General features: G+C 40.8%; 1 protein-coding gene across 1 annotated transcript in view; it reads right to left on the bottom strand.

The window, feature by feature from the left end:
* Window positions 1-2,066: 2,066 nt before the first annotated feature.
* Window positions 2,067-24,521, bottom strand: part of UBR3 (ubiquitin protein ligase E3 component n-recognin 3) — a 686,242-nt gene continuing 663,787 nt past the window's right edge. The window contains 3 exon segments of the mRNA XM_030210854.1: window positions 2,067-4,537; window positions 6,350-6,489; window positions 15,411-15,620. Coding sequence (XP_030066714.1) covers window positions 4,366-4,537; window positions 6,350-6,489; window positions 15,411-15,620 — 522 coding nt within the window. The 3' untranslated portion in view covers window positions 2,067-4,365.

The following is a 24,521-nucleotide window of genomic DNA, read 5'->3' on the forward strand; positions in this document are numbered from 1 at the left end:
TGAACTTGCATTTCGCTGTTGGAGGTTTTATCATCTACCCCATACTCTTTTTTGCATATTGTTTTTCGCACAGGGTCCCTTTTCCTGTTCTTTGTGTGCGTGGAAACTAAATAATCATCACACTCTACAGAAGATAGAAAGCTTTCCACATTTATGTCCATATGGACAGGATACTAATACACTGGACATCTTGAAATTGCCAACAAACTCAAGGAACTTCAGGAAATTGATCACCTTCTCGGCGCTTATTTCATCCCTAGGTAATTAATACTTTCCGAGCCAGTCTTCCACGAAGGAAAGATGATACCACCTGTTCCTGGAGGTGGGCTGAAGTCATCACTAGGTATCTCCTGAATACTCATGGAGTTACAACAAAGCCAAATCAACAATACTTTGTACTGATAGCAAATTAAGAATCTCCTAGATAAAGGGCAGATGGGGACACGAGTATATGCATCCTTTATATCTGGAAAGCACAATCAGTCCTTCTAAAAGAGAATATTTGGAGTGAATACAGCTTGACCCTTCTCTCTCAACAGCAAACTATTTAGATTGCTCAGCTCTCAAACTGCCTGACATTTTCAGAATCAAGAAATTCCTGGTGTAAAAGCCTATTTGGATTTCATCAGGAGGAATCCATTCCATTGCCTTATCCTAAGGCAGTTCTCTTCCTTCTTCTGGAAATGGATGCTCTTGGGAGCTCTGGCTTACAAAGCAGATATAGAATGATCTAGAGGAATCTTGTAGAGAAGTAGCTAGAACTTTTGGCCAATGAATTGCAACACCTACTTGTTTGCAGTTATGTGACCCCAGGCTTCTACAAGGAACTGAACTCTATCCCCCTACAACAAGATATCTCCTATAGGATTATGTAAAGAATATACCCAGTGTCCTCAAAAGCTGGGTGAAGACTTGGGTTGCTCCATTGCTTGCAATTGCTGCTGGTGCCTGTTCCTCTGCCCAGGAATTTGAGACTGGAGTTGATAGAATCTGTCAGTAGAATGGCCTGTATGCTTTCTTTGGTAAATGGAAGACTGAAGCTTCCCTCCTAGGGTGGTAGAAAAAAATGAACCAGCTAAGCGTGGAACCTCCCTCTGCTGAGAACTGGTGCACCAAAACACTCTGTAAGGGCAAAGTACCATACAAAGCTCCACAAACTGGCTGCATTGGCCCCTCTGATCTAACTGGAGATATGCTCTGGAACATAAGTTGACAAAATTACAGAAACTGTTCATATTAGCCTGATAATGTGGCTTTTTAGTGTTTTCCATATTTTATCATGACTTTAGTGTTTCTAATTTTTATAGGTTTTTAGTGTGGTTTTTTAATTTTTCTAATTCCCTCATTAATATGCACATTTTAATGAGATGCAATTAATGTCTATTTTCCTTTTATTTTTTTTGTTTGTTCTTTTTTGTGTGTCTTTCAGTGTTTTAGACTTCTGTTTTTTAGGTTTGGTTTGGGGTTTACAGTTGTTTTTGAGCACTTATTAATATGCACATTTTTTAATGAGGTACAATGTTTTTATTTTCTTTTTACCTCCCTTTTTTCTGTTGTATTATGTATTTTAAGTTTTGAGTTTGTTTCATATTTTAAACATTTTGTTAGTGGCTTTGCTGTCTGGCAGGTAGCATACTTAAATGTGCAAAACACAGCTGTAGACAGAGTTCTCCTGATAAGGGAGCACAATTGCTGTGTTTCTATCTACCCTGCAAGCGTGAGTATGCATTTTGACCACTTTATTCTGATTTTTAGTTGCTTCAAATTGTTATTGTGCCCTTATTTGAACTTATCTTTTTAGGCAAGGCTGACCGCTGCTGTTTTCAATAGATTTTTAGCTTTATTGCTGGTTTGTGCCCTTTGGGACCTCAATAGGTATTTGTCCCTTACCTTGTTTATTTAGATTCATTTGGTACAAGTTTCTCGTGAGTTGACACATTCAGTAGTATATAGTTTGATTTTTTTTATTGGTTCTTATGAAATTCTATCATACTTTGCTTGATGGTCTGTTACAGTTGGGTGTACTAGTTTGGGTTTAATGCAATATTTCTGTGTATTTTCAGTTATGCTTTTTGCATATTATTTTGTTTAACATATTAACTATGTTCCTTATGAGTTTCTGCTTTATTAAGTAAACCTGCTTTAATAGTATGTCTTTAAACATTATACTTGTGTGTTAAGACTTATCTTCTAAAGGTGTCGACTCTGCTTCTAATAACGTATTGGTGGTTTGGTCCTATGAAGACGTTTTTAATAGTTTTTAGTATTCAGGATTGGTGTTTTATGTTTTACGATTTATTGTATGGTTTTTATGTTTCTTCCACACATCTGTTTTATAGCCCCCGACGCAGCCTCTAGTGAGGCGAAACATGGCCACGTGGGGACTTTCTTTTACAGAGTGGCACAAATAGAGCCTATTTATCATATTAAGACATGTGTACTGCTCTTCTTTGGACTACTCTCAACAGGCAAGGGCAGTGGGAACATGTTTTGTTTGGTGAGAATAAACAAATCAAGCTCTGTCTCTCCCATGTCCCTGGTTGTAATATTGCATGAGGCAAAAAATTGGTAGGGCCATGGACACTGTGACCCATTAAGTTCTGCTGCCTATGTCAAGGAGTTGTCATCCACGTCCAACATCAAGGTAATTTGCTCTCATCATTCTTTGCATAGAGGGCCCTTCTAAATCCGGACTAGGCCTTGCTTCATAGCAACAGTTTTCTGCTTATCAGGTGATTCAAGGCAACTCTTGAAAAAGTGACAGTGAAGGAGAGAGCAAGAACTGTACCCATGTAATAGTTTGGAAAAGACAGAGGCAACTGCTGCATGAAACTCAATGCATGCATGGAAAGACCTTCTGGTCTTTCAGAACTCTAAAAGCAGGGTCCATGTCAGCGTTGTTAGATGATGTCACTCTCTAATATGGCAGGATTTTATCCTGCTTTTCGACAGAGAACAATGTAAATGTTTTAAACCTTACAAACAGCATAGAGGCGTGCAGAATCTTGCATATAGTTATCACGGGGGAAATTTTATAATAGGGGACTTAGATGTAGGAGCCCCAGTGCTGCACGAGGATGCCTATACTATAACAGCATGTGGGTGCCCGGATTTCCATTACAAAATACTAGTGTAACCCCTGGCGTGCCTAAATGTAGGCATGCACACTTATGCCAGGTCTATGGCATGCCTGTGCATCAAACATACTTGCAACTTACAGTATTCTATAAGTTCATTGCATAAGTGGGAGACATGCACATGTCAAACTGCAGGAACACAATTATAGAATTGTTTTTTATGTTTTAAAGCCCTTCAAAATTAAACTGTTTATTTGGTGTTCTTCCATTAAGATGCATTGCTCATTTGACAAGACCACCTCTGCTGAGCTTTCTTCTTTTAGAAAACTGAGCAGAAAGCAGTGATTACACTGCACAAATACAACAGAGATGAGCCTTTTGAGTTGACAGCAAAGTTCTAAAAGTACTTCATTTACAGGACAGTCTGCACATTTCCAGTCCAATCATTCTGAAACACACATGATGACATGCAGGCACGCATGGTTGTAATTAGGATCTGCCCTCCTGTCTCTTATGAATTCATTGTGTATAATACACTGTGAGTTATTTTTACTAGGGCTCTACTGTCATGGGGAAGTTATTCTGAACACACCTTCTTCCTCCCAAAGATATCAACTGTATTACATCAGCAGCAGCAATAATAATTTTACAGCTATTTCATTCATTACTGAGAACATATGTAATTCCTGAGAATAACTGGGTGTTCAGCAAAGCCTGATAGATTTCAATAGACTCCTCAAGAAAAGAACTATAGATACTTTAAAATTCTACATTTATATGTTCCTTTACTATACATTATCTCACAAAAAAAGTGTTTACTCTTTATAATTACATATACAGAGATAGCAAATATCTCAAATCAACACAAAAGCAAAAAGAAACGTTTGCTCAATATGATTAACAGATGCCACTTGCATTAAACACACAGTTCACTCAACACTCCTGAGGAGGAAGAAAATGGATTTCTATCTCTGTCATATAATATATTGACACAATTAAAAGTACAACTTGTGCTTCGTATCTAAACTAGACCTTTTTTTTTCCTTTTAACAAGGCCTTCTAAACAATTTTATTTTGTCTCATCATGAAAAGAAGATATTTTAAAATCATTGTACCAATGATGTGGCATCAGTAGCACCTAGTCACTGAAAGGCTTCACAATGGTATGAATTCTGCCCCTGCCACACTCTCCCTCTATACCCGACATAGCTTTTCTTAGCTGCTCTCTGTGCTTCCTTCACTCTCCCACAACATACACACCCTCATAATATTTAAAGCTTATTGTTGGTTAAATTGCATTCATAGTACAGGTGGTAACATGATGTGATGACGAAGCGGATGAGTCACAATCCATCGTAATGCGGCCCCATCTTTTATTGATGTGATCGAAGGTATGCGACACCCATTGCTGCTCTAGCATTTTATACCTTTCTTTACACATGTAGAGAGGCTTACCACGCCTACAGGAAAAATCATAGGAAAAAAACAAAGCAAGTTTCTTTTAAAGATATTATGTCAGGTTTGGGATATTATTCAGATCAGAGTTCATATTTTGCCACTGCAATTTTCTATAGATCATATTTTTTGGACATACATATAATGCCATTTAAAAAAACTGAATGCTTGATCCATAAAACAAAGTCTAAGGGGGGGGGGATGCACTAAAGTCGTCGTTAGAGCCGTTCCGTACCGAACTCCATAGCGAATCGGTATGGAACGGCTATGCATGAAGGAAAGGGAATGCAAATGAGCTGTTCGTTGCAGCTCACTTGCATTCGCTAATCCTTCGTAAAATCGTCGGATAATGGGCCGGTAGAGCATGCGGCAGAGCAGCCAAGCGTTATGCTGGCTGATCTGCGCCATGCCAAGGACGTCAAAAAACAAAAGAAAAACACGTCCTTTATGGACGTCCTTGCCACCCCCCCCCCTGAGGTTGCCGCCACTCCCCCCATGCATTGACAATCAGAACTTTACGCAGCCCCGGCCCCCCTCCTTCCTTGAAATAACAGATTCCCAGCCATCCAGCGCACCCCATAGCCCAGCCCCCGCCGCCCCACCCCCCCCCCGAGGTCATCGCCGCCGCCACTCCCCCCTCCTTCGCCACTGGGCCATCACAGCGCCTCTCAACTCCGGAGGGGCCACGGGGGGGGGGGGGGCAGAGGGATGGCAGGGAAGCTGTCATTTCAAGGTAAGGAAGGAAGGAAGGGAGGGGGGCCGGGGCTGTGTAAAGTTCTGATTTCAATGCAGGGCGGAGGGGGAGTGGCTTCGGCGACCTTGGGCGGGGGGGGGGGGGGGGGGGCAAGGCCGTCCATATAGGGCGCTCCTTACGAGCACTTGGTCATTTTTCCCCCCTCCCGATTTTTTTTTGACATTTTATAAGTTTTCCAAGCCCACGCAGCCCCAACGAGAGGTACAGATCTCTCATTAGATTTCCCAGCGTTAGGGCATGCGGAAAAGCTTAGTACATCTCATTTCAATAGGGTTTCTACACAATTTGCTCATCTGCATTCTGTTTGCGTTTAGTGCATGCCAGGGTTTACTACTTGCTCGTTAATGGCTCGTTATTGGCTCGTAAAGTTTAGTGCATCTGGCCCTAAGTCTCTTAAAGAGCTTGAGTAAATCCCCTGAATCAGCTAACCCAATTGGCTAATTTGAAGTTTAAACTTTGGAACATAATAACCTTAAGATTCCAACACGGAAGCTAGAAAGAAAGGTGAAACCATGATGTCTGCACCTTAATTGCATTTAATTGAAAGCATTTTTTTTTTTAAGGAGAATTGTTATACTAACTCCATGGCTCAGTAGCCACAACTGCATGCTGGCTTGTGAGAAAACATCTAGGTGTGATCTTTAGATTATGCTCTTGCTTCCTGGACCAGTGGGATCAAGGGACACTGCAGAGGACAGTGTCCACAGTTCCCAAAACAGAGCTCCAGACATCAAACAAAATATTCACTGACTGGATCAAGAGCACACTTGTGTTACATGCCAGAGGACTACATGTGATCTCTACCTCTATGCCACAGAGCTGCAATCGCTAGATAGCATAAATCAGGATGAGTAAATAAAAATAGGGAAAAATTCCACATTCGTTCAACACCTTAGTGGTTAAGTGCTCATTGTCACTGAAAAATATATAAATAGTTATTAAAAAACATAGAAAATAATTCCAACTGTGAATGAAGGGCAGGTTGCAAAATGCTGGAAGATAAAAGGAACTGAAAGAGAAGTTGCTGAGCTACAAAAAACGTGTAATCATACGAAGCTTTTACCTAAGGTCTCTATCTTCTTCACCATGTGCATCCAGATAGACAGAGCCCCACAAGCAGAACCGATGGCCGCGAATGATGATGATGACTGATGCATTGATCAAAAGGAATATCCCTGTTCCAGCTCCACAGTTCTGGGAGTGCTAAGAAAGAAGATTAAGAAAAATAGCTTATATACACAAGTACTTAAAAAATTAATTGGTTCTTGAAAGGTTTACTAGCAGAAGACATTTTGAAGGTATTACAGAAAATACTGGGACTCAGCTGTCAGTGCGCCCCTCCCTGCCACTTCGGAGCAAGTGGCAGGGAGCGGCGCATCAAAAAACTACAAGCGCAGCATCACAGAACCCCCCCCCCCCCGAACCACATCAAACACCCCCACCCGAAGCACATCAACACCCCCCCCCCCCCCGCAGCTGCCACTGGTAACGCTGTCCGGCCGCTGCTGCTTCTCCTGTTGAGCAGCAGCGGCTGCTACAAAAAGAAAAAAAAACATAAATGTTTTTAAAAACATTTATCGCTTTTTTTCTTTTTGTAGCGGCGCTGCTGCTCAACAGGAGAAGCAGCAGCGGCTGGATAGTGTTACCACTGGCAGCTGCGGGGTGGCGAGGGGGGTTTGATGCGCCGGGGGGGGGGGGGGGTCGCTGGACATGGATAGCTGGAGGGGGGCAGGGGAGAGGGAGGTGGGGAGGGGTCCTGAGACCAGAGAGGTGGGGGTGGGGAGGGGGGCCCTGCGAGAGGGGGGTTGGGGCTCACACTCACTCACTGTCTCTCACATAAACTCTCTCTGACACACTCCCTGTCTATCACACTCTCTCTCTGTGACACACACAGACATTCTGTCTCTTACACACAAATTCACACACACACGCTATGTCTCTCTCTGACACACACTCTCTCTCAAACATACACACTCCGAGGAAAACCTTGCTAGCGCTCATTTCATTTCTGTCAGAAACGGGCCTTTTTTATTAGTTGTTTTCTATTGTGCACTGCCTAGAACTTTCAGCGTATATCAGATTTTAATAAACTTGGAAAATGTATAATTGCTGGATATAAACGGTTGTTTCGACAATATATAATCTCACTTCTAGCAACTGTGTTGAAAGGAACAACTTCAAAATCAGGTCATTCTTCTTACTGAATTCAACTCTAGTCAATTTAATCAGTTTACCTAAACAGTTCCTTACTACAACGAAAGAATAATTGCATTTCAAAATGTACATCTGTTTGGAGTCAATTTGTTTGCCTGTGCTGAAAAGTCTTTTCAGCAAATCTTAGACGTCAAGATAATGACCAGAACACACTGATCCCATATCGAAATGCACGAACCAGAGATGAGGCATATTTAAGGTCTAAACCAACTTTAGTCAGCTTCGTTTGGCAGCAAAAAGCCCAAGTAACATTTATCTTCACTTTGTAGGATGTCCAGAGTAGCTGCCAGTGGACTCATAACATAGTAGTACTCACCCACAAAAATTATTTCATGCTGTCTGAATCCAGTCACTTCCAAAGTTGTGCATAATTCATTAAGAAGGCTATCTGAGTTCATGTTTTTGTCAATGGAATAAATTAACAATTCTACCACATTGCATTAGGAACAATCAGCTGCATATTGCATTTTTTCTTGTACAACATCAGCTGCCTGAGCACTTTGACTTGTCTTGTTTCATAATGCTGAACATTTTGCCAAATCTTCTTCTACGCTGTATCATTACAAGCATCTTCTGAGTCATTAACAGCTACCACGTTTAAAGTGTGTGCAGCACATCATTGATGCAAGGGCAAAGCATACTGCTCTTCTGCTGTATCGTGACTATCAGCAAAGACCTTACCGATTCAGATTCTTGGAGACTGAGAAACAAACTATGATAAGTGGAGTCATCCAAAAACAAATGGAATACATTCTATAGTTACTTCTAACGTTTAAGCAAACCCCCCAGCCCATGGCTATACTCTCAAAAATTCAAATTTGTCTGCCGGTGGGAAATCCAAATGCATTAAGCTTAATTAGATACATGTAAGTTCATGACTGTAGGTCTATATTGTTCAAACAAAATATGACTAACCTACACTATAACTAATATACATAGACCTACATATGCATCAGACTCCAGTACTTACTAGTACCACAAAGCTGCTGCTAGAAGTTGTGGGGGCTACATTAGAAAAGCAGACTGGTTACCAGTTTTGGTAAGGCACAAGTTTAAAATTTTGATACTAGTTCGCCAGGTGATCTGTACATGATGTCTAGTTTATTTGCATTCATCCCTTTATTTCTATCAACCTTCTAGGGTGCTGAAATTTTTATTTATTTATTTATTTATGCCATTTATATTCCACATTATCTCAAAAACAAGCTCAAGTTCAATGTGGCATACAGTTTAATACAGAGTTTGAATTTCAATAATAGTGAAGTAATATGATGAAGTGGCTGAGAGTAACAGATTAGCAAATAGACTACAAATAGTGTATATATTGATAGATTCGCAATACAGAAAAGAGACAAGGCTATCAACTGGTTATTATTATATTAACTAATGTAATGAATTCTGGAATAAATTGGTGAAGAAATGAGTTTTTAGTAATTTTCAGAACTGTAAGTAGTTAGGATGAAATCTAATAGAGTTGTTTCCAATACAGGTGAAATCAGCAGAAAGTACTGATTTATATACCATGCTTTTACATTTTTTAAAGTTGGTGGACAAAGTATGTGACGGTTCCCGGCTCCAAAGGAGGCTTTATATGAAGATATTTCTACTAAATGGTTCATATAATATGGAGCTAATCCATGCAATATCTGGAATACAAAGGCACATAGCTTGAATGAGATTTTGGCTTTAATGGGGAGCCAATGTAATCTAATTAATAAAGGAGTGGCTTGCTCAAAATGGGGTACTTCAAAAATAAATTGAGCGGCTGTGTTTTGTACAGTTTGGAGTCTTTTAGGACCTGCTCCTTACAACCCGAGTATATAGCATTACAGTAATCCAACTGTGAGAGAACTAGAGATTGAACCAGTAGTCTAAGGGTTCCAGATGTAAAGTAGGGCCTGATGCAGTTAAGCTTCCAGAGAGTTGTAAATGATTTGGAAATGACATGGGAGACATGTTGTTCACATGTGAGCTGATGATCAATGATAACACCAAGGATCTTCAGAGTGGATTCTAAAGGATAAGAAGTTTGATCAATGGTAAATGAATTGAAGGGAGTGGAATCGTACGGGGTAGTAATGACCAGAAATTTCATTTTGTCCCTGTTGAGTTTCAATCCGAATTCAGATGCCCAAGATTCTATGAGGTCAAGGCCTAGTTTCATTTGATGTAAGATTTCAGAAATAAGTTTACTGAAAGGGAAGTAAATAGTGACATCTACATATATGAAGGTTTTGAAATCTGCAGATTCTAGTCCGCTACCTAGGGGACACATCATTATGTTAAATAAAATGGGGGAGAGTAGAGAACCCTGAGGCACTCCGCAATCAGGGGACCAAGGAGGAGAAATGGAACCAGCCATCTTCACTTGATATGATCCGAATTTAAGAAAACCTTGAAACCACTTAGGCCAAAGTGATCTAGGTTTTTAATAGTATGCTGTAGTCCATCACATTAAACACACTCAACATATCAAATTGCATTTGGATTATCTTTTTACCATAACTGGTTTCTTTCTTGAATTTGGAAGTTAGAGTGGTAAGGACTGTTTCAATACTATAGGAGGGTCTGAAACCTGATTGGGATTTGTGCAGGAGTGAAAAAGATAAAAGATATTCCATAAGCTGGGCAGCAACAATACCTTCCATGACTTTAGACAGTAGAGAAATGGATGCTACTGGTCTGTAGTTGGTGACATCAAATGAGGCAGACAGAGTTTTTGGAATACAAGTATTATTGAGCCTATATTATTTGGGAAGAAACCATGACTTTAACATGAAGGACATGTTTGTTTTGAGGAGATTAATAAAGTGCTTGGGGCATCTTCTAGAAGGTAGCTTGGACAAGCATCCAAGGAACAATGAGAGGAGGAATATTTCAGCAGAAATGATTTTACTGTCTCTAGCAACGAATCTAGGAATTAAGCCCATGATTTATTGGCTACTAAACCTCCATATAGGTTTATCGGTTCGTTAGGGAGGTAATAGAAATTTTGTTGGTCTTTATGACACCTTTTCTATTTTAAGAATTTTGTACTCAAAATACGGTGCTAGTTGAGATGCAGTAGGGGTCTATTCATTTGATTGGGATAAATTCTTAGTATTTGGTAGGGAGTTAATTACAGAGTTTTTTTTTTTAAGTATTCATAGATGATCCACCTATTTGTTTGTTACAATAAAGGTTTTTGGTTTCTCTAATTTTAGATTTAGAAGCCCTTATGGCCAATTTCTAACTTTATTGACATCCGATTTGGTTTTGACTACTTTCTTTCTAAATTATCTTTTCAACAGGAGAGTTTCATGACTGAACCAGGGGGATGCTTTCTTGGGATTATCTAGTTTTGGTTTTTGTAGGAGCTAAATCATCCAGAATAGATTTACTTAAAGCATCCCAGACAGACATGAAATTGATTGCGTCTATTTGAGGTAGAGCTTGGTTATTTAGTATATTAGACCATAATTTTACAGAGTCAATTTTGCCTCTAGATTGAAAAACTGAGGAGGCCTCAGGAATTAAATTGTTTTAATGTATTCCTTCCAGTATAGAGTGAAAGTTAATTTTTTACAGTCTGACCAGGGTACTGGAGACCAAGAGATGTTGTCAATATAGTGATTGTTTTGAGTCACTAAATCTATGGGCCAATCAGTGGCGTTCCTAGGCTGGCTGACACCCAGGGCGGATCGCCGATGCACACCCCCCCGGGTACATTTTTACCTGCTGGTGGTGGGGGGGGGGGGGGGCCGCGCGCCTGTCGGCTCTGAGTCCGCTTGTTCCCTGCTGCTCCCTCTGCCCCGGAACAGGAAGTAACCTGTTCCGCGCAGAGGGAGCAGCAGGGAGGGAACAAGCAGACTCGGCCAACAGGCACGCGGGCACCCCCCCCAGCGGCGTGCACCCAGGGTGAATGAGTTGTCACGATGACATGAAGTCATGGAATCTTTGGTGTTGAGATCATCTCAGGCAAATTATTTAGTGATTCCATCTCAAAAGAAAATCTGGCTTGACAACTCATACCACAGCTTTTAGTTGTGCAGCCTCAATATCTGTTCATATATGTTTGAAGAAACTGTCTCTGGGTTAAGATTGTTGTGCTATTCACATTTCCCTCCTTTCTGTGTTCCCGTGTTTTATGTTTATGTTTTTATTTTTGTATTTCATTTTTTTCCAGATCCTACTGCTATTGTAAACAGTCTTGTCATAGAGGTTCATGCCATACCATTATCAAGACTGGATTAGTGCAATCCATTCTATATCAGTCTGATTACAAAGGATTTGCACTAGCTCCAACTAATTCAGAATGCTGCAGAAAGACTGATAGGTTTAAGCAATGTGATCATATCACATCATTCTACATCACACCAACTACCAGTACAATACAGGACTTTCAAGGCTCTTAAAGGAAATGGGCCAGAGTATTTGAACAAGATCTCCCTCTACACACCTTCAAAGTTGCTAAGGCCCTCCCCTAAGGAGTATCCCTAACCCACACCATCTCCAAAAGATATCACATAAAGATATCCAGCAATAAGCCTTCTCCGAGTAACTCCCACACTCTGGAATGCACTCCTCACAAGGCTTCACTCAATGCAAAACTCTCTCTACTTCAGGAAGCAGGTGAAAGCTTGGCTCTTCTTCCAAGCCTTTAGTGGAAGTAGCAACACACACAAGGACTAACACCAGCTGCACATACTGTAGCATACTTATCCACGCCTACCCCAGCTGAAAACATATTCATGCACCTAACTAGACATGCAACTTTCTTAAGTTACCCCTCTGATTCTCTAACTTTTTTTCCACTATCTTATCTGTCTATATGTTCCACCTCTACTTACACCCTATGCTGAATATTAAAATGTTTTATTGTGGATTGTGTCAACATTAAGCAGCATAATGCCATAATATGTATTTTCATTTGCATATTTGTTTCTGTTGAAATTGTTTATTGTTTATGTCCAGATTGTTCTTGCTTAGTAGGAAAGTACAATTAATTAAAATCATCAAGCAAACATGAGGCCTCATGAACAACGTTAGGGAAGATGGGAGAGAGCACTAGGAAATAGTATGACAGGCCTCTCGGAAATAATTTTGCAACAGAACTGTGTATTCAATAATAGAAGTCACTCTACAAAATTCAGACTACTACTAGACCCTTTTTGTTTTTATGTAACCTTTGTATAGCTTCCAGTTCACATCCTCTTAGGGGCTCATTTTCAAAGCACTTAGCCTCCCAAAGTTCCATAGAAACCTATGGAACTTAGCCTCCCAAAGTGCTTTGAAAATATGCCTCTTAGTGTACTAGTTAAAATTTATACTCAATGCTATGTGTAAAAAAAAAAAAAAGCAGAAAGTGGCATATTACAGTAACGTCTTAAATGATGGAGACTATATGGGCCAAGGAGAATGTGATTTTGGCAATAGAATACATCTGTTAGAACTGGACATATTTTTTTTGCATATAATAGAAGATAAAAGTACTGATAGTAAAGTATTACAAAGTGTTAAAGGAGTTCAGGTTGTCTTCCAAAACTAAATCCTCAATCTTCAACGGTTTTTGATATTCTAGAGTTTTGAAATGGTTGTTTTTTAATCCCAGAAATAGCTTCATATAGCATGTTAATTTAAATTTTATTTGGTCAGATCACCAATGGCTCTACATTTCAAGCTGTTCTGTTTTACCTTCTCGAATAGGGTACATAATTTATATTCTTTATGCCTGATTTCAAGTCATGCTATTTAGAGAAACTTCAACCTGGTAGAGGTTGTTAATATTTTTCTGTTTCAAGTATTAGCATACAAATAACTGGACCCTTCTTGTATATATCATTTTGGTAAGATATATTTCAATGTTTGCATATTACACTATATTCTGAATTTGTTGCATTGCATGCAAAATATATTTTTTCAAATCACCATTACATACTGTAGAGCCGAGTTCCACCAACTGTGTATTAGTTATAAAGAAAACCCAAATTTTTAGTATGTTGTGATATCCTCATAAAAATTACCCAAAGATGAGGGTATATTTATTCAATTAGTCACTCAATCATTCTAAGAGCAGTATACAAAAATCAACATCAAATACAGTTCCACAAGACAAATAAAAAAGAAAATCAGATCATAAAAACCCCCCAGAAACAACATAGCATGAAATAAAAATTAAACCCTAAACACCATTAAGTTTCCTGCTCAGAGATGATGTATGTGGTATCAAAAGTTCATATACACCCTCATCTTTGAATAATTCATATGTTAATCCAATAAAAATGATCTGGTTACATACTCAACTGTTGCCATATGAAAACACAATAGAAAATTCCTGGTGAATTTCTATAACTGATGTTGACATTTGAAAAGGACTACGCTACTGTTTAATAATGGTAGGTCCAGAAACAAATGCATCCTAAGATTTATCATCTACACTGGCAATGAGTAAATAAGGGAGTCATTTATTAATGGTTATTGTGCGTTACCTGCTACAAGGCCCATTCTATGCAATGGGATCTTTGGCAGATAATACATAACAGCATTACTACATGATAACAGCTAGTGCATAAAAAGAACCCAACTAGTAACCTGTGATAATATGAATTAGATACTGAAGAGTAGGGAGAGGACTGTACATGAGATGTGGTGTTGACAAAAGACATGGATGCCTTAGAAAAGGGTCTTATGTTTCTGTAGTACAATATAATGCAACGAAGACAAGAGCTGATCTCTTCAAGTTTGTATGTATAAATGGACAATTACTAAGTTTTTCTCTACATGCCCACGTGCCTACACTGATTAGTCATATGTGAGAAGAGAGTCTAATTGGATAACACCTGGCCCCCCTAACTCCACTATGATTATGAACTGGTTTTGAAAGACAGAAGAAAAATAGAAAGTTTTACAATCTAAGAATGAAAGTTTAGCGCTGAAGATCACTCCCACTACAAATCCCTATTGACCTAGTTGATTTAATAAAGGGAAAGGGAAATGGGACTTGATATACCGCCTTTCTGAGGTTTCTGCAACTACATTCAAAGCGGTTTACATATATTCAGGTACTTATTTTGTACCAGGGGTAATGGAGGGTTATGTGACTTGCCCAGAGTTACAAGGAGCTGCAGTGGGAATCGAACTCAGTTCCCCAGGATCAAAGTCCACTGCAGTAACCACTAGGCTACTCCTCCAAAAATGTGTTATTTCAACGGTTCTTTTTATACAAACATAAAGAGTGTAGTGATGGAGGCTGCTGTGGCCCTGGACATGGCTAATTTGCACATAGCTGAATTCAAATGTGCACATCTCGAATCCAACCCTTTTAAAGCAAAGATTATAATAAGGAATACAGATGATGTACATAGGAGTCATTAGGAGTCACTACCGAAGGATTTAAATATCATCATAGACAATACTTTGAAATCTTCTGCTCAGTGTGGGGTGGTGGTGGCCAAAAAAGCAAATATTGAGACTTATTAGGAAAGGTATAGAGAATAAAACAATGCCTTTATCACTCCATTGTGAGACCACACTGAGTACTGCATGCAGTTCTGGTCCCTACATCTCAAACAAGATGTAATGGAACTGGAAAAGGTACAAAGATGGGTGACCAAAATGATTAAGGGGATGGAACAACTCATATGAGGAAAGGCTAAAAAGGTTAGGGTTCTTCAGTTTAGAGAGGACGACAGCTGAGGGGAGATGTAATAGAGGTATACAAAATCTGAATGGGTAAATACAAAATCGTTTGTTTACTCTTTCAAAAAGTACATAGACTAGAAGACACTCCATGAAGTTATGTAGTAGCACATTTAGAACAAAAAGGAGAAAATATTTTTTCACTCAATGTATAGTTAAGATCTACAGAACTGGTTGGGAGAACAGCAATTTTCTTTTATTGCAAGTAAATATATATATTGATGATTCCTTACCAATACACATTCACAGCAGCTCTGTTGTTTACAGCAAAGCCCCTTTAGGCAAACAAAATTACCGCAGACCAGACAAAGACCAGGATCTTTAGGGACCTTCATACAAACAGTGCATGTTTTTTTGTGGTAGTATTGAAAGATGGTATTATAATTCTCAGGCAACTGAAGAAGATGTGGTAAGTCCCATGTAGGATCTTGGATAAGCAAAACCTAAAAGAAATACAATACATTGTATTAACAATATTTGCACATATTTACACTGTGTATTGTGTACAAGCCCGGAAATACTTTTTATCTATGTCTGGGAGGGCACAATTTAACATTTTAGTAAATCTCTCTCTTTATCCAATAGGGTGAGAATAATGCATACTAGTTATATTTCAGTACAGATTACCCAACTCACTCAATGATTCTGGGGTCTTTTTACTGAGCTGGAGTGAAAAGTGGCCCTTACGTGGGATTTTCCATCAGCTGTAAAACTGTTCTATTTCTTGTATCTATGGCCATATGCTAATGTTGTCAATAGCACATGGCCATTAAAAAAAAAACATTAGTTCATGTGCACCTACCACTACCCATTTTGTAGGTGGTAAGGGCTCATATGCTATTCCTGCGCTAATCTATTAGCACATGATAATGTAGCTGTGCTGATTAACACAGGAATGCCCACTTTCTGCTTCCCAGTCGTGCCCCCTCAAAAATAAATGTAAATATTTTTTTAGCATGTGGTTATTGTGTGCACATACCCAAGGTATGCCAGTTTAAGTTGCATTAGGCACTTAATAGTGCCTAACACAGTTTAGTAAAAGGGCCCTTCTGTTCATAAAGTAAAAGCCTTCCTACAAACCAGAAAAACCACACATTTCCCAGTGAAACATATGTGCAATCCACTTGACTAGCAACTTAAAACAAATATGAACTACACATAATGGATTAGCTGCCCAATACAATGTTTATTAAAACTTTTTATACCACCTGTACTGACAATGCGTATCTACGCGGTGTACAATCAAAAAACCAACATTTAAATAGAAAAAGAACTCCATAATTTAAATAGGAAAGCAGACTGCATCCAAAGAAGAACATTCATGCCCTATAAAACTTCACTCTCACAGGTATATCCACTCATCCAGTCTGTAAAGAAATCAAACAGTTCAGATATGAAGCAACAGTTTTCACAACTAGAGTAAGCAGGGTAACAGTCCAAGGCTCCGATTCTAAAATGTGTATTCATTTCCATACATAACTTGTTCCCAAAACAAAAATGAATGCACCCACTGACAACTGTGCCTTTTTATATTTTCTATATACTGCTATGGAGCAGATGTACTTGTAAGCCATTAAAGACCCACTGGAAACTGCAAAATTAGCAACCCTGCTAAACTGTGCCTAGAGATCAATGTACTGATCCTCCTGGTGCTATGCTAGCAGTTATACAACAGCCAAGCTGACAAATATGTCAACAGCCAGACTTTTCTTTTGGGAGGAGGGAGAAGTGAAAGGAGACTGCAAACTGCAACAAATGCTTATGAAGGTATCCGTCCAAGTAACTGCCTAAGAGCGACAAATTGCTGAAATTTGCATTACTACAGTAATATCTGGAGGGCTCCCTCACTGCTATCAGCCAAGTGATTATTTAAAAAGAAAAATCTGCTTAAGGCAATCCAAGGGCAGAATTTTTCTAAAGATTATAGGCTATACCACTATTGATTCTCAAGCCTTCTTGTCAGTATAATGTGAATCGGTGTACTTAACATGGTTCATTTATTAATACTTCTGTCTAAACACTTTATATAATGCTGCAATATTTAAGACTAACATACTGCAAAAAATTACAGCCATTAATAAAAATGGAAGATGATACTGAGAGTAATTTCTGTAGATAAACTGGCATTCCGGGGGAGGGGGAGGGAAGATGATTGAACACCAGGCATAGTTTTGCATTAACTACATGGTTATTTTACTCAAGAAAAAAAAAAATGTTTCCATAGAGAAAGCAGGCACAGTTTCTGTGGGTAAGTTATGAGGCAGCAATAATGAAAGCAAAAGTATGCACATAAAGGCAGATTTTAGATGTGTGAATTCCCTTCTCCATATTCTAAGTCAGGACATGGGGAATTCCAATACTAATTTTACAAGAGACTCTTGGAAAACAGGTACATGGCTGCACGTAAAAGCCCCTCCAAAGTACAGAAGTAGAAGCTATGCTAGAAAGCTGTACAACTTTCTCCCCACCTAAATATAGACATGGAAACAGCCTTCTAAAACTGTCACTTCTGTAAAAGGTCCCATCATCAGTGACCCCACTCAATAAGCGCCTCCCCTCTCTCAATGCCAGCACTCCTCATCCCTTTGAGGCCCCCTGAACACTCTTCAATAGGCAACCCCTACCCCTTGATGCCAGAAGTTCCCATTTCTTAGAGGCCCCCTGTGCAACCCCTCCTATGGAACCCAACCCTCCCCACTAAGCAACCCCCCCCCCCCCCATAGCTAACAGTCACACTTCCCGGCACCACACAGACCACTCCCAAGAAGCTCCCTCTTGCAGTATGAACCCAAAACAGCCCCCCTTGTGGCACAGAACACTGCCCTCCAACAGGGGAGACCCCCATCTGTGCGTCGGAGCCCAATTCGTGGCAGCCTCCCCACAGGTAACCATCCCTAGTGATAATATGGTATTACTTCTAAGAGTCAAGTTTCCTTATAAATCTATCTCTACAGGAGCAAAATGCCCATACAAGAAAGCCTGGCCCATAGCAATAATTCCATGATATTGCTAGAGGTCTCAGTAATTTTGAATGGCCAGAGATATGAGACAGGGGTGAGGGCATCACGCCCACCGCACTAGACACCAAGGATCCCTGGTAAGCCTGGAGAGGCCTGGTGCTATGAGAGAAGGTTCTATGTCACAAAGTTCCCTAAAGCAGGAACTTAGACGTGCCTTGGGGCAGGGCTAGGTTTCTCAATGCAGGCGAGAATTCCTTATGTGAAATAGGGAATCCACATCTATGTTGTAGGCCCACCCAAACCATTCTCTCTTCCCACCCTATCCAGGCAGATGTACCAAGCTTTCCCATATGTGAATGGCCCCTCTTTTGAAATGGCATTTAAAAGTCTGGGCCTCTCCAGATGTTTAAATGCAGCCATGTACTTATGCAGATGCTTCTAAAATAACCTCCATAGTATTTTATTTATTTGGATTTAGCTCATGCCTTCAGTAGTAGCTCAAGTATAACCACACATGTTTATAAAAAGTTACTTGTGAAATGTACACTAATATGGGCAGTTTAATTATTGCCATCATATTTGCTATCATTATTGCCTTTGGCCCTAGTATAATAAAGCACAGAAGCCTTAGTATGTTTTTTTTCTTGGGTTTAAGTGTACATTTTTTGTACTAATTTTACTCCCATATTTAATGCATGCTTTAGTGGGAGAAAAAAAATGCATATTAAAAGGAAAGGTTTTGTCCTACCTGCTAGTTTTCTTTCCAGATGCATGGGTATACACTCTCCCACCAGCAGATAGAGAATGTAGCTGAATGTACTGAATGTAGCTTGTTGTCATTCTACAAGGAGATCTGTGCCAACATCACTCTCCAATATTCCTGAAATAGTGCTAAACTAGATGAATTCTCTCCCCCCCCCCCCCCCCCCCCCCCCCCATATTCATGGACCTTCGTGAAACTAACTCATAGTCTGTTAAATGGAACAATACAAGCATCCAAAAGAAATGTTAACAACATCTTCAAATAACTAACAAAACAGTGATGCCAGAAGATCGGGTAGGAAGCATAGTCTGGGCAGGCACTGGATTAATCTAGCTGACTCAAGGAAAGAAAACTAAATTAATATACAACACACTAAATTTTTCCTTCCTCTTCATCCTAGCCAGACCAATCCAGAAACATGGTATGCTGTGAACCACTCAGAACTGTGGATGAAGTGGTGTATAAATATTTTAAATTAAATTAAATTAAAAGGCTAAGATCTCTATAGCAACATATGCAAATGCCAGGAGTCTAAGAAATAAGATGGGAGAGTTGGAATATATTGCACTAAATGAAAAATTGGACATAATAGGCATTACTGAGACCTGGTGGAAGGAGGATAACCAGTGGGACAATGTCATACCGGGGTACAAAGTATATCGTAGTGATAGGGTGGACCGGACTGATGGAGGGGTAGCATTGTATATTAACGAGAGCCTTGACTCAGATAGATTACAAATTCAGCAGGACACAAATCACACCTTTGAATCATTGTGGGTTGAAATTCCATGTATAAAAGGGAAAAGGATGGTGATAGGAGTGTACTACCGTCCACCTCGCCAGGATGAGCAGGTAGATACAGAAATGATAAAAGAAATCAGAGACGCAAACAAAATGGGCAATGTGATAATAATGGGTGACTTCAATTATCCAAATATAGACTGGGTAAATGTAACATCGGGACACACTAGAGAGGTACAATTTCTTGATGAAATCAAGGACAGCTTTATGGAGCAGCTGGTGCAGGAGCCGACGAGAGAAGGAAAAATTCTAGACTTGGTCCTTAGTGGAGCGCATGATCTGGTGAGGGACGTTATGGTACTGGGGCCGCTTGATAACAGTGATCATAATATGATCAATTTTGATAACAACCTTGAAATAACTATACACAGAAAGTCAAATACGTTAGCGTTTAACTTTAAAAAAGGAGACTATGATAAAATGAGAAGAACGGTGAAAAAAAACTTAGGGGGGCAACTGAGAGGGTAAGAACTGTTCAACAGGCATGGACGCTGTTCAAAAATACCATCCTGGAGGCCCAGGCCAAACATATTCCGCGAATTAGAAAAGAAAGACGGAACTCCAAAAGACAGCCGGCATGGTTGAAAAGTGAGGTGAAGGAAGCTATTAGGGCTAAAAGAAACGCCTTCAGCAAATGGAAGAAGGAACTGTCTGAAAATAACAAGAAGCAGCATAAGGAGTGTCAAAGCAAATGCAAGGCGCAGATAAAGAAGGCCAAGAGGGATTACGAAAAAAGATAGCAGTAGAGGCAAAAAAACATACCAAAATTTTTTGGGGCTATATTAAAAGCAGGAAGCTGGCAAAAGAATCGGTTGGGCCGCTGGATGACCGAGGGGTAAAAGGGGTGATCAAGGAAGATAAAGACGTAGCAGAGAGATTGAATGAATTCTTTGCTTTGGTCTTCACCGAGGAAGATTTGGGTGGGATACCGGTGTCGGAAATGGTATTTCAAGTGGACAAGTCGGAGAAACTTACTGACTTCACGGTAAACCTGGAGGACGTAATGGGGCAGTTCAGCAATCTGAAGAGTAGCAAAATCTCCTGGACCGGATGGTATTCATCCTAGAGTACTGATAGAACTGAAAAATGAGCTTGCGGAGCTACTGTTAGTGATATGCAATTTATCCTTAAAATCGAGCGTGGTACCGGAAGATTGGAGGGTGGCCAATGTAATGCCGATTTTTAAAAAAGCTTCCAGGGGAGATCCAGGAAATATTAGACAGGTGAGTCTGACTTTGGTGCCGGGGAAAATGTTAGAGACTATTATCAAAAACAAAATTACAGAGCACATCCGAGGACATGGATTACTTAGACCAAGTCAGCACGGCTTTTGTGTGGGGAAATCTTGCCTGACCAATTTACTTCAATTCTTTGAAGGAGTAAACAAACATGTGGACAAAGGGGAGCCGGTTGATATCGTGTATCTGGATTTTCAAAAGGTGTTTCACAAGGTACCTCATGAAAGGCTACAGAGGAAATTGGAGGGTCATGGGATAGAAGGAAATGTCCTATTGTGGATTAAAAACTGGTTGATGGATAGGAAACAGAGAGTGGGGTTAAATGGGCAGTAGTCACAATGGAGAAGGGTAGTTAGTGGGGTTCCTCAGGGGTCTGTGCTAGGACCGCTGCTTTTTAATATATTTATAAATGATTTAGAGATGGGAGTAACTAGCGAGGTAATTAAATTTGCTGATGACACAAAGCGAATGCTACATACCTGTAGAAGGTATTCTCCGAGGACAGCAGGCTGATTGTTCTCACTGATGGGTGACGTCCACGGCAGCCCCTCCAATTGGAACACTTTCTAGCAAAGTCCTTTGCTAGTCCTCGCGCGCCAATGCGCACCGCGCATGCGCGGCCGTCTTCCCGCCCGAACCGGCTCGTGCCGGCCAGTCCCATATGTAGCAAGACAAAGAGAAGGGAAGACAACTCCAAAGGGGAGGCGGGCGGGTTTGTGAGAACAGTCAGCCTGCTGTCCTCGGAGAATACCTTCTACAGGTATGTAGCATTCGCTTTCTCCAAGGACAAGCAGGCTGCTTGTTCTCACTGATGGGGTATCCCTAGCCCCCAGGCTCACTCAAAACAACAACCATGGTCAATTGGGCCTCGCAACGGCGAGGACATAACTGAGATTGACCTAAAAAATTTACCAACTAACTGAGAGTGCAGCCTGGAACAGAACAAACATGGGCCTAGGGGGGTGGAGTTGGATTCTAAACCCCGAACAGATTCTGAAGCACTGACTGCCCGAACCGACTGTCGCGTTGGGTATCCTGCTGCAGGCAGTAATGAGATGTGAATGTGTGGACAGATGACCACGTCGCAGCTTTGCAAATCTCTTCAATAGTGGCTGACTTCAAGTGGGCTACCGACGCTGCCATGGCTCTAACATTATGAGCCGTGACATGACCCTCAAGAGTCAGCCCAGCCTGGGCGTAAGTGAAGGAAATGCAATCTGCTAGCCAATTGGATATGGTGCGTTTTCCCACAGCCACTCCCCTCCTGTTGGGATCAAAAGAAACAAACAATTGGACGAACTGTCTGTTGGGCTGTGTCTGCTCCAGATAGAAGGCCAATGCTCTCTTGCAGTCCAATGTGTGCAGCTGACGTTCAGCACGGCAGGAATGAGGACGGGGAAAGAATGTTGGCAAGACAATTGACTGGTTCAGATGGAACTCCGACACAACCTTTGGCAAGAACTTAGGGTGAGTGCGGAGGACTACTCTGTTATGATGAAATTTGGTGTAAGGGGCCTGGGCTACCAGGGCCTGAAGCTCACTGACTCTATGAGCTGAAGTAACTGCCACCAAGAAAATGACCTTCCAGGTCAAGTACTTCAGATGGCAGGAATTCAGTGGCTCAAAAGGAGGTTTCATCAGCTGGGTGGGAACGACATTGAGGCCTTACTACCTGAACTGTGTAGAAAAGCCTGGCTGGCTGAACTGTGAATAAAAGCCTGGCTGGTTAGGCTGAGTAGAAAAGCCTAGTGAGCTGAGCTGGGTTTAAAAGCCCAGCTAGCTGGACTGGATTTAAAACTCTGGCTAGCTGGACTGTAGAGAAAAGCCTGGCTGGCTGAACTGTGGATAAAAGCCTAGCGAGTTAAATTGGGTATAAAAGCCTAGCTAGTTGAACTGTATTTAAAACTCTGGCTAGCTGGACTGTGGAGAAAAGCCTGGCTGGCGGAACTGTGGATAAAAGCCTGGCGAGTTAAACTGAGTATAAAAGCCTGGCTAGCTGAACTGTGTTTAAAAGCCCAGCTAGCCGAACTGTATTTAAAAACCTGGCTAGCTGAACTGTGGAGAAAGGCCTAGCTAGCTGAACGGTGAAGAGAAGAGCAACCTGCACTGACGAGTGGGGAGTCGGTGTCGGACAGCACGGACGAGTGAAAGAGGGAGAGACAATTACTTGGCTGAGCGGAGAGGCTGACACTACGAACACTACATGGCTTCACTGCCACGGAATCAGCTTCAGAACGTTGGAGGTGCAAATTATTATATTAGATACGCCAGAGAGGAACTACAAAATTATTAACAGGAAATAAGAAAGAAGAGAGAGAGAAAGCAACCCCACACAGGCAGGCAGCAGCTCTGACCCAGGACCAGTGGGAAAGGAAGGAAGGGGATAACAGGTGATGACTAGGCTCACGATTGAATCTGGTGTAGGATCGTCTGAGGAAATGATAAAAGAAAAAGCAAATTTGAAAAAGTGGGCTTTCAGCAGCAATTTAAACTGTGGAAGGGACTGCTCAGTATGAAGGGATACGGGAACAGCATTCCACAGAGAGGCGAACAAATAGAAGGCAGCAGAATGACAGGTAGATTCAAGGAGCGAGAGGTAAACAGAAGGTACAGACAAACAAGAGGGAGACAGAGAACAAAGCGAGCAAGAGGGAACATAGGGAGACATCAGAGTAATAAGGGTAGGAGGGAGTACCAAGGTGGACAGCCTTAAAGGCCAAAGTGAGCAGCTTGAACTAAATGTGGTAACAGATTGGAAGCTAGCGGTGAGAAGCCAAGAGAGGAGAGACATGGTCAGATCTATGAGCGTGACTGAGAAGATGGATAGCAGTGTTCTGGACTGTCTGTAGATGAGAAAGAGAAACTTTGGGAAGACTAGCACGATACACATTACAATAATATAGTTGAGAAGTGATTAGAGATGAAAGAACGATAGCACAGGAACAGTCATCAAGGTAGTTGCAAATAGATCTAATCCACTGAAGGAAAAAGAAACAAGACTTCACAGTACAAGAAATATGAAAAACAAAGGAAAGCTGAGAGTCAAAGGTAACTCCAAGATACTTAAGTGAATCTACCAAAACCAGGGTATGCCAGATAGAGACGGGACAACAGTGCACTTTTTGTCCTTTAGATTGTAAAGCTCCTTTGAGCAGGGACTGTCCTCCTTTGTTAAATTGTACAGCGCTGCGTAACCCTGGTAGCGCTTTAGAAATGTCAAATAGCAGTAGTAGTAGTGGTGGAGAATGGGGTTGGGGGGGGGGGGGGGGTGAGTCACCAGAGATCCAGAGAGCAATCGATTTTGTAAGGTTTAACACAGAATGGTTTGATGTCAGCCAGGATGAGACTGCATACAAACATGACTGGAGAAGGGAAAGACCAGGTTTGGAGGAGCAATGATGTGAGACTAGGAGGATATCATCTGTGTAAATATAAAATCTAATAGAAAATGACTGAATCAGGGTGGCTCAAGGAGCCAAGAAAATGTTAAAAAGTGTGGAAGAAAGTTGAGAACTCCAAGAGACACCACAACAGAGAGGATAAGACTGGGAACAAGCACCAGGTAAGGAAATAGAGAAGGAG

The sequence above is a fragment of the Microcaecilia unicolor genome, chromosome 7, assembly GCF_901765095.1.
Source record: "Microcaecilia unicolor chromosome 7, aMicUni1.1, whole genome shotgun sequence".
In the NCBI taxonomy this organism is placed as follows: domain Eukaryota; kingdom Metazoa; phylum Chordata; class Amphibia; order Gymnophiona; family Siphonopidae; genus Microcaecilia; species Microcaecilia unicolor.